Here is an 11,501-nt window from a genome sequence, read left to right on the forward strand (position 1 = left end):
ATTATTAGTACTTTGATTTTCCTTCTTCCATATGTGATCTTAATTATTGGTACTTTGATTTTCTTTCTTCTGCGTGTGATAATTTCATTATTAGTACTTTGATTTTCCTTCTTCCATACGTGATAACTTCATTATTAGTACTTTGATTTTCCTTCTTCCATATGTGATCTTAATTATTGGTACTTTGATTTTCTTTCTTCTGCGTGTGATAATTTCATTATTAGTACTTTGATTTTCCTTCTTCCGCGCGTGATAACTTCATTATTAGTACTTTGATTTTCTTTCTTCCATATGTGATCTTAATTATTGGTACTTTGATTTTCTTTCTTCTGCGTGTGATAACTTCATTATTAGTACTTTGATTTTCTTTCTTCTGTATGTGATAACTTCATTATTGGTACTTTGATTTTCCTTCTTCCGTGTGTGATAACTTCATTATTAGTACTTTGATTTTCCTTCTTCCGTATGTGATAACTTCATTGTTGATAGTTTGATTTTCCTTCTTCTACATGTGATAACTTCATTATTAGTACTTCGATTTTCCTTCTTCCATATGTGATCTTAATTATTGATACTTTGGTTTTCCTTCTTCTGCGTGTGATAACTTCATTATTAGTACTTTGATTTTCTTTCTTCCGTATGTGTTAATTTCATTATTGGTACTTTGATTTTCCTTCTTCCGTATGTGATAACTTAATTCCCTAGCATGCATGGCCATCACTGAGCGTTCTGGGAGTCGGTCCGCATATCTGAAGATGCCCAATTGGGGGAGAACTGAGTTAAGGAGGGCAAGAAGGGGGAAGGATCTATAGACCATCACCCCACATCCACCCCTATATATGCACCCCTTGGTCCTGCTGTTGCTACTAGTAGATACGCTTTTGCCCCCTTGCATTGTGATCTTCCCCCTCTTCCCTTCTCCTGTTTGTATGGCCCTGCTTTTTACCTTGATTCTCTTCTCCTGTCTTGTGCATTTGTGTTCCCTCGGGTTGTGGAAGCCGTGAGTTTCACGAACGGAGTGGCTCAGCCTCCCTCTTTAAGTCTGCAACGGCCCCAGCCACTCCAACTGAGAAACAGCCTCTTCTTCCTGCCTCCAGGCGCCCCTCCCCGCCCGTCAGTATGCGCGACACCTACGGCACCTCTTCGCTCAGCAGCAGCAGCAACTCCGGCTCCTGTAAGGGCAGCGACAGCAGTCCCACACCAAGGTAACCCCAGGGGGCGCCGCTGAGCAAGCAATGCAGGTCCAGGCCAAAGGGCCAATCTGCCCGGTCCAGGGGGCGATGGCATGGCATTTGTCCTGATTTTAATCCACACGCTATCCCAGTTTTGCTTCAGTTGGCAATGCTACATATTACAATGCTGACTCTGCCCACTGCCTGCAGTTCGATTCTCACCAACTCAAGCTGACTCAGCCTCCCCTCCTTCCGAGGTCAGTAAACTGAGGACCCAGATTGTTGGGGGCAAGATGCTGACTCTGTAAACCGCTTAGAGAGGGCTGGAAAGCACTGTGAAGTGGTACAAAAATTTAAGGGCTATTGCTATCTATCTCTGTCTCATCTCTCTCTTTTTGTCTCTCTCTCATTGTTTCTCTCTTTCTCTTTCTGTCACTGTCTATCTATCTCTATCATCTATCATCTACCACCTATCTATCTATCATCTATCTATCTATCTTCTATTATCTATCTACCTACCTACCTACCTATCTCTATCATCTACCTACCTATCAATCTATCATCTCTGTCTGTCTATCTGTCTGTCTGTCTATATCTATCTATCTATCTATCTATCTATCTATCTATCTATCATCTATCTACCGACTTACCTACCTACCTATCATGTCTGTCTGTCTATCTATCTATCTACCTACCTACCTACCTACCAACCTATCATAGCTAGCTAGCTATCTCTATCATCTATCTATCTAACTAGCTAGCTATCATTTCTTTCTTTCTTTCTTTCTTTCTTTCTTTCTTTCTTTCTATCTATCTATCTATCTATCTATCTATTTATCATCATATATCTACCAACTTACCTACCTATCATATCTGTCTGTCTGTCTGTCTATCTACCTACCTACCTACTTACCAACCTATCATAGCTAGCTAGCTATCTCTATCATCTACCTATCTAACTAGCTAGCTGTCATCTACCTACCTACCTACCTATCATATCTATCTATCTATCTATCTATCTATCTATCTATCTATCTATCTATCTATCTATCTATCTATCATCTATCTATCTATCTTGAAGTTCACTTCCAATTTTGATAGCCTACTGATCCTCTTCGTGTATGTTGAGCCCAAAATTTCTGTTGCTAAGTGAGACACCTGTTAAGTCAACTTTGCCCCATTTTACTGTCTTTCTAGTCACATGGTTGTTAAGCGAATCACCGAGGGGGTTAAGTTAGCCGCACGGTTGTTAAGCGGATCGGGCTTCCCCATTGACTTTGCTTGACCCTGGGATGCTGCAACCGTCATAAACATGAGTCAGTTGCCAAGCATCTGGATTTGGATCGGGTGATCTTGGGGATGCTGCAACAGTCGTAAGTGTGGAAAACAGTCATAAGTTCCATTTTGCAGTGCCGTTGTAACTTTGAACAGTCACTAAATAAACTGTTGTAAGTCGAGGACAGCCTGTAATAATAATGCAAAATCAATAAAAATCCATTGAAAACCCTGGAAAGATGAAACGGCCTTCATTGGGGGCAGAGATGAAGTGAGTGTGAGGCCAAGCCAGCTCACCTGGAGAAGTACTGCCTGGATGGGAAGCAGCTCTCCCCTTCTCTCCTCTTCCTGGTGAGAAGAAGGCTGGTTCTGGGCGTTGACCATGAATTTGGCGAAGAGGCAATAAAATTCAGAGTCTGGCTAGTCCCTACGAGACACGTGCCTTATGTGTTATGAGGATAAAGTCCTGTCTTCCTTCTAAATGTCTTCTCCAACCCCGCCGTCCATCCCACGTCCTTCGTCTCCTACGTGTTGCTTCATCAGCCACTCTAGACTAGAGCGAGGAGAGGACCAGGGTGGTGGTTTTTCCCTACTACCCCTTGGGAAAACTAGAAGGCAGGGAGCATCTTTTGAACCGAGCACACCTGAGCCTCGCACTCACAGCAATGCAGTCGGCTGGAGGAAGGGACAGCAAGGTCTTGCAGTTGTGGGAACCAGTCATGCACAAAAGGGGATAAACATCCTCGGAGATCCATGGGATTCAATGGGAGGGAGGGAGATGTGAAGAAGAGAGGAAGGAGAGATGGGAAGGAAGGAGAGAAGGGAAGGAGGAAGGAAGAAAGGAAGGAGAGATGGGAATGAGGGAAGGAAGAAAAGAAAGATGGGAGGAAGGAAGGAAGGAAGGAAGGAGAGATGGGCAGGAGGGAGGAAGGAGAGATGGGAAGGAGGAAGGAAGGAGAGATGGGAAGGAGGGAGGAAGAAAGGAAGGAGAGATGGGAAGGAGGAGAGGAAGAAAAGAAAGATGGGAGGAAGGAAGGAAGGAGAGGTGGGAAGGAGGAAGGAAGAGATGGGAAAGAGGGAGGAAGAAAGGAAGGAAGGAGAGATGGGAAGGAGGGGAGGAAGAAAAGAAAGATGGGAGGAAGGAAGGAAGGAGTGATGGACAGGAGGAAGGAAGGAGAGACAGGAAGAAGGAAGGAAGGAAGGAGAGATGAGAAGGAGGAAGGAAGAAAGGAAAGATGGGAAGAAGGGAGGAACGGGAAGGAAGAAAGGGGGAGGAAAGGAAAAAAGACAAAGAAAGAAAGAAAAGTGGGAAGGAGGGGAAGGAAGGGAGACAGATGAGAAAGAGAGATGAAAAAATGAGGAAGGAAAGAAGTGAAAAAAGGAAGGAAGAAATGAAGGAGGTTAATGGGGCCTTCCTCTCTTTTCAGGCGCCCCATGAAGTACCTCCTGTGTAGTGACAACCATGGGATCAAGCCCCCAACCCCTGAGCAATACCTCACCCCCCTGCAGCAGAAGGAGGTCTGCATCCGGCACCTGCGGGCCAGGCTGAGGGACACCCACGAGAGGCTGCAGGACAGGTGAGCATCTGGGGCAGAGAAATGTCCTCATTCACCAGGACCTTGTGCCCCCCGTGGTTCTTTGAGACGTTATGGCTGTCTCCCCTGCCACCAAGGGGTAGGCGATGAGACGCTTGGGTTACGGCAGGCTGTGAGAACCAGCCCTTGGGCTAGCACACTCCACAACTCCTCCAACAACATCAGCGGAATTGTCCTGCAACTCACCCTGCTGGATGGACTCGCAGTGTTTGCCCACAGAAGAGAATCTCTATGGCTCAAGGTTGAACTCAGGGGTCCCTGGTGCTCTCTGAGCTTGCTGGTTTTCTTGCAGAATGTCGGGGTTCCAAATAGCATCCAAAATTAAATCAGAGTCCCAGGCAAAGTATTCCTCAAAGTTCCAATTGATGAAGAGAGCCTTGTTGGCACATCTGGGAAAACCCGAATCTGAAAGCTTCCCGGTTTTCACCACCCAGTTGAAAGTTCAAGATCTTGCCCCCCTCACACCCACAAGCCCATCCCATGGTCCAATCCTCCATTGCCACGCTGGCAGCTTCCACCCATCCAGTTCCGGTCAGGTGCAGTGGTGCAGAGACAAAGGATGACCTTGGCTTCCTAGAAAGGAATGTTGTTATGGCTGCATATCATCTAACTCCGTACAATCCCCCCTCCCATTTTCCCACCATAGAAAATGCCTAGTAGAAGAATAGAAAGTGTGACAGGCCAAAGACCCCAAAGAAAAGACGGCTGCAGGCCTGACACTGATGTTTCATGACCCAACTATATAGCATCATCAGTGCTAGAAGGGACTGGGGTTTGCAAGGAGGAGGAGGAGGAGGAGGAAAGGAACTATGGGGTCCTTGGTACTCTCTGAACTTTGTTGTTTTCTTGCAGACATTTCATGACCCAACTAGGTAACCTCATCAGTGTGAATAAGTGTGGATTTTGCTCATCAGTGCTAGCTGGGAATGGGGTTTGCAGAATGGGGGAATAAGAGAGGAGGAGGAAGAGGAGGAGGGGGGGACAATGATGACTGTGGGATGTTGGTTCTTTCTGAACTTGGTTGTTTTCTTGGAGACATTTCATGACCCAGCTAGGGAACATCATCAGTGTGAGTAAGTGTGGAGTTTGCTTCCTGTTTATATACAGTAGCTTTCTCTGCCAGTGTTGGTGGGGGGGGGGGGGGTTATGGTTTTCTCTTTGGTAGTTTCTTGATTGGGATATTGTTTTCTCTTTGGTTGCCTGGTGATAATCCCTGTGTCAGGGTTCTGACCAATGCCCTAACTAAAATCCTGAGCTTCGAGCTGTGATTCAAAAGAAATCCAGTTATTTATTACGAGTTTCATATCGGCACATACCCAAGCGAAGCCAGCTCTGACCCCACGTAATTTATGTTCCGTCTCTGACCCTGTTTCCCACCCCCCCACCCCCAAGGTGCATCATCAGTCACATTCTCCAACGAAGCAATTCCCCGGCTTGTAGAGATCACTCCCCGCTGGCCACTGTGGGTAACCCCGGAGACAGCCTTGACAGAGAGATGCCTGGAATGTGCTTTTGTTTTGACTGATGTACTGCCTCGCTGCAGCTGCAAAGTTCATTTCCCCATTCCCTTCCCCCTTGCCTATGGCAACTCGAGAGCAGGCCAGGGATGCTTCATGAGTTGACACTCTGTGATTGTAAGTCAAGGACGACTCGTGCATCAAATGGGGTCTCTGAAATATTATCCTCTGCCTACCAAAAACTCCATTCAGCACTGTATGAGTTATACTCTCCAGTAAGTGCAGAGACGGTTGCAGAAAACATGAAAAGACATCAGCACTGTCCTCTAAGTTGATATGCTGATTCAGTTCTGCAGAGGAAGGATTGAGTCTCTCGCCTGCACCTCCGTACCTGTCTTTTTGTTTCGCTCTGCAACCCAACAAGGCAGACAGAGACTTCAGAGGAGAATCAGAACTGCAGAAAAAACAATGGCTGCCAACCTGCCTTCCATTGAGGACCTGCACACTGCAGGAGTCAAAAAGAGGACCATGAAAATATCTACAGACCCTTCGCATCCTGGACATAAATTGTTTCAACTCCCACCCTCAAAACGAGGCTATAGGGCACTGCACACCAAGACAACTAGACACAAGGACAGTTTTCCCCCAAACGCCATCACTCTGCTAAACAACTAATTCCCTCACCAGGATCAAACTATTCACTAAGGCTGCATTACCATTACTATTCATCTTCTCATCGTTCCTATCCCCCATCTCCTCCCACTTACGACTGCAGGACTGTCACTTTGTGGCTTGTTTCCTTACGATTTATATTGATATTGATGGTTTCTTGATTGCTTATCTGCACCCTATGACGATCATTAAGTGTTGTACCTTATGATTCTTGACGAAAGTGTCTTTTTATGTACATTGAGAGCATCTGCACTAAAGACAAATTCCTTGTGTGTCCAATCATGCTTAGCTAATAAAATAATTCTATTCTATTCTACTCTATTTTCTATTCTATTCTATTTTATATTCTATATTCTATTTACTCTATTTTCTATTCTATTCTATTTTCTATTCTATTCTACTCTATTTTATATTGTATTCTATTTTCTATTCTATTTTTTTCTATTCTATTTTCTATTCTACTCTACTCTATTTTCTATTCTATTCTATATTCTATTCTATTTTATATTCTATTCTTTTCTTTTCTATTCTATTCTATATTCTATTCTATTCTTTTTCTATTCTATTCTATATTTTCTATTTTATTCTATTTTCTATTCTATTCTACTCTTTTCTATTCTATTCTATTTTATATTCTATATTCTATTCTATTCTATTTTATATTCTATTCTTTTCTATTCTATTCTATTTTCTATTCTACTCTGTTTTCTATTTTATTCTATTTTCTATTCTATTCTACTCTATTCTATTTTCTATTCTATTCTTTTCTATTTTATTCTATTTTCTATTCTATTCTATCTTCTATTCTACTCTATTTTCTATTCTATTCTATTTTATTCCTATTCTATTCTATTCTATTCTATTCTCTATTCTATTCCTATTCCTGTTCTATTCTATTCTATATGTAGAATTTAACACAACCCCAAAAGAATGTGCTCTGGTGTCCAGTTCGGAAGCTCACCTTGCAACCAGCCCAATGACCCTCTGCTTTTCTGTCTCCTGCAGGGATGGCGAGATTGAAGACCTGAAGACTCAGCTCTCCAGGATGCAGGAAGACTGGATCGAGGAGGAGTGTCACCGTGTGGAGGCCCAGCTGGCCCTCAAAGAAGCCCGGAAGGAGATTAAGCAGCTCAAGCAGGTCATCGACACCGTCAAGAACAACCTGATCGAGAAAGACAAAGGCCTCCAAAAGTACTTTGTGGACATCAACATTCAGAACAAGAAGCTGGAGACACTGCTGCACAGCATGGAGGTGGCGCAGGACGGGACGGTCAAAGAGGAAGGGCAGGGCGAGTCGGCCGGGGGGTCCCCCGCCCGCTCACTCACCCGCAGTTCCACGTACACTAAGTTGAGTGACCAGGGAGCGACGGACAGGAACATCGGCGGCTCTCAAACCATCTCGGTGGACGACGGAGCTGATAGCGGCTTCGTGGCTGCAGAGAACTCCTTGAGCCGGACAGATATGCTGGACCACAGCAGCCTCCTGTCCTCAGGGGTGGACTGTGGCCCCGACGACGCCTCGTCCCTGCACACCTCCTACACCTTGGGGTCCCAGATGCCCACCAGCTCAACATACGAGAAGCTGACGGGATCTCAGCACAGCGTGGAAGCCGCCGTACAAGCCAGCTGCATGCAGGAACAAGCCATCCAGACGGACTTCGGACATTACCAGCCAGATCTGGACACCATCTTGGAGAAAGTCATGAAGTCTCAAGCGGGCAGCCTCGCCAGCCCCACCTCGGAGTGGCCCTCGGAGATAGAGGAGGTGGCCGAGCCCACCAGCTCAGAGAGTGGCGTCGCCAACTGCTCGAACCCCACGGACAGGACGGCCCCCGAACCCTTCTCGGTTGTTGTGGTCAGTGCGGGAGAACTCGCCGAGAAGCCCGATGGCCAGCCGGCCTCGCGAAACCCAGCGGTGCATCAGCCGTGCAGCGCCAGCCCTTCCGTGAGCATCGTCTGCACCCCTGAAGATGAGGCAACCGATCAAGGAGAGGACACCGCAGTAGAGCCCAAAACTTACTGGAGCCGCCACTTCCTTGTAGATCTCTTGGCGGTGGTTGTGCCAGCTGTGCCTACAGTCGCCTGGCTGTGCCGTTCACAGCGGAGGCAGGGGCAGCCCATTTACAACATCAGCTCTCTGCTGCGGGGCTGCTGTACCGTCGCCCTCCACTCGATCCGGAAGATCAGCTGCCGGTCGGTCACCAATGTGAACAGCTCCTGCTCTCAGCCATAACTTCTTCCTCCTCCCCCACCCAACCAGCTCTTTCATGTGCACGCACATCTGCTTTGTTGCCCTCAGAGCCATCCAGGTTTAGGGGAAACCACGATTGTAAATCCCCGTTACGCGCACTTGAATTTCTCTTCCCTGTTACCCCGATTTATTGAGCGCGCAGACAGGCGTTGACCGGCATCTGATGTGCTGGATCTTGATTTATGCAAATCGCTTGGGAGAAGCCATCGCTGTGGTGACCCTGGCGCAGCGTGGACAGGACAGGACCGTCTTCTCGCTAAGAAACCATTTTCTTTCAGGGATGCTGCTGTTGAAAACTTTGCTTTAGGAAAACATGTGTCGTGTTTCCTACACGATTGGCTGATTCACTTCTCCCTCTTCTGAACATCTGAATGTTTTTGAGTGGTGCAGAAAACGTTACTCCGTTGCCACGGCCTCCTCCCTCTTCTCTCTTTCCTGCTTTTCCCAAGTTTCATCCTCTAACCAGCCCTGAGACTACCTCACCTTCCCTAAGCCCTTTCCCATTCTGCTTTAAGTCCAGGTCCATCCTTGTTCTTCACCCAACAGGGACCTTCTCTTGCAACATGGCTGGCTGGGGAATTCCGGGAGTTGAAGTCCACCATCTTCCAGTTGCCAACTTTGAAAAACACTGCAATAGAAGAAGGACGATGTCTGTTTTGCAGAGAGGAGGCAGAGGGCATGTTGAAAAGGTGTTTGCGACATCAGCTCTCCAAATTCCACTGGTCCCCTTTTCTGCCCACCCACAAATTTCCAGAGGTCTGACTATCTTCCGTCTCGTTGCAAACTGCTGGCTTCTTCCCCTTGTTTCTTGTTATCTGAGACAGGGATCCCTAACCCCCCTGGTCTGCAGTCTGGACCCAGTCTGTGGCCCCTTTGGGAACTGGGCTGCGCAAAGCAGTGGGCAAGGGCACAAGCGTGCGAAGCTCCATTTGCCAAAGCGGTAAGAGCGCATGCAAAACCATCTCCTGTCCCCCACCACAACCGCCGCCACCACTGCCAATCTGGGGAGCCAGAAAGGTTGGGGATCATGGATCTAAAAGAGATAAAATAGAGAGGAAACCCCACTCCCTTCTAGCACTGATGACGTTATCGAGTTGGGTCATGAAACGTCTTCAAGAAAACCACCAAGCTGAAAGAACCCCAAGAGAACCCCACAGTTCCTTCTTCTCCTCCTCCTTTTCACAAACCCCATTCCCTGTTGCTGAGTTCGGTCAAAAAACCGTGCTCATCTTCCTTCTCCCCGCAAACCTTGCTCTCTTCTAACACTGATAATGTTACCTGTTGGAGTCGTGAAACGTCTGCAAGAAAACCACCAAGCTCAAAGACCACCAAGGACATCCTAGTTCAACCCTGAGCCACACATATTCTCTTCTAATGGTATCTAAGATGGTGCGGAGGTCTCGCAGAATTCCAAATCTTGAGCTGGACATTTGGGGGGGACAGGATTGCTAGTATACATGAATCCCAATACTTTCTAGCTGACCCCAGTTCAATAATAGACCTAAGGTTTGTGAATCACTACATTTATAAGCTTGTTCCATCGCCATCGCCGCCACCTTCCCTTTTGATACAGATGTTGTCCTTAGTCAAACTACCCTTGTGTGTCTAGTGAAGAGAGTACACACCCATATCACCTTTGTACTTCGAATAACGTTAAAATGACCCTTCCTGCGAAGATCGGACGTTTCACTGGGTTTTAGAATGCAAACTGTAGGCCATCATCGCGTCCACTGTTCGAATTTCTCTCTTCCCCCAGTCCTCAGACTACTACAGCTAGTTGATGTACCGTAGGAGAGAGGGGGGGAAACAGCACACTCGTCACTTTGTTCAGAGATTGTGTACTATCACGTCGCCTCTTCCGGGGCTAACCCTTGGCGAACCTTGCCTCGGATTACGTCCTGCCTGCAGATCCAACACGATGGGACTTGCGACACCGGTTTTTTGAGGATACCGGGGAACGCAACGTCAGCGCAACACACAGTACAGGAAATGTAGACAGGGGTTCCACATGCCCTCTTTGGTTTCCAGCCCTCCTTTCGAGAAAGACGGAAAGAGGACCTCGGCCGCCATTCCCTTCACCTCCCAAGAATGTTGTGAAATGTGTCGAACCGTGAGTGCAGCGTGCAAGGGTGCCTGCGGACATGTCGCTTCCCCCCCCCCCCCGTCATGTTCATGAGACTTTCTGAACCGTTAGCTCCGAGCCTGCTCTGCTCTCCGTGTTTCGGGAACGAAGATGAAGAGAAGGCAGAGATATACCTCACGTGGAGCAACCTGCTGTCCCCTCCCCTCCTGGGGGTGGGGGGTCCAAGAAGCCCTTAAGTTTGTTGTTGTTTAGCTTTGCACTATGTTCACTTTTAGCAAACTTGAACGCTGCTGTCCTGGTTGATCGACGGAGTGGTGGGTTGCTCTCTTCAGCAATGCTAACCCTTTCTTTGTAAACTGGAGAGGCTAAATATGGAGCAGGCTCCAGCATACTGTTGCACCCCCACCCGTAGGCAAGAATGTCGAGCTACCAGCTTGATGTAACTCTCCAGGCCCGGACATGGACCGTTATTGTAGTACCGGCCTAGGAAAATGTGCCTCCTTTGGGTTTCCATTGTTTGCTTGTAATGTGTAGAACGAACGATCAAGGGAGTAGAGGAACTGACTAGGTAGGGATTAAACTCCACATCTGTTTGAAGGGGGGAGGGGGGGAAGGGATAAAACGATGTCACGCTGTCTTAAACCCCATGGCTGTCTCATTTCATCCAAGCTAGCAAAAGGCTCCTATTTGCAGCCGCCCGTGAGCAAAAGCAAGGGCTAGCTAGGGCCCCTCTTGCAAGAGAATGCAAACTCTCTTAAGATCCCTTTCGCTGTGGGGCAAGCCACATCATGACCAAGCGTCAGTCATCACACTAAACTCTTATACGGCGGGCTTGTTTGTGTGTTGTGCGTGGGTTTGCACTGAACCGTGAGGAAGCCTATCCTGGCTTGTGAATACCATGTTGTGAGGTTAATTTTCCCCGTTAGGGAAAGTTGTCGGTGTTTGCGCCCAAGAATAAAAGTTAGTCACTCATTTATCGAGAGAATGTTTCGATGG

The 11,501-nt window shown here is 47.2% G+C and overlaps 1 protein-coding gene across 3 annotated transcripts in view; it reads left to right on the plus strand.

The window, feature by feature from the left end:
- Nucleotides 1–11,112, plus strand: part of SNPH (syntaphilin) — a 37,775-nt gene extending 26,663 nt beyond the window's left edge. The window contains exons 4-6 of one of the 3 annotated variants that reach the window (XM_081949714.1): nt 999–1,205; nt 3,875–4,024; nt 7,177–11,112. In XM_081949714.1, coding sequence (XP_081805840.1) covers nt 999–1,205; nt 3,875–4,024; nt 7,177–8,404 — 1,585 coding nt within the window. In that variant the 3' untranslated portion in view covers nt 8,405–11,112. The remainder of the gene's footprint in view (nt 1–998; nt 1,206–3,874; nt 4,025–7,176) is intronic. The other 2 variants (XM_081949715.1, XM_081949716.1) reach the window with 2 other exon arrangements.
- Nucleotides 11,113–11,501: the final 389 nt, after the last annotated feature.

The sequence above is a fragment of the Natrix helvetica genome (genome assembly GCF_964273705.1).
Source record: "Natrix helvetica genome assembly, chromosome: 3".
In the NCBI taxonomy this organism is placed as follows: Eukaryota; Metazoa; Chordata; class Lepidosauria; order Squamata; family Natricidae; genus Natrix; species Natrix helvetica.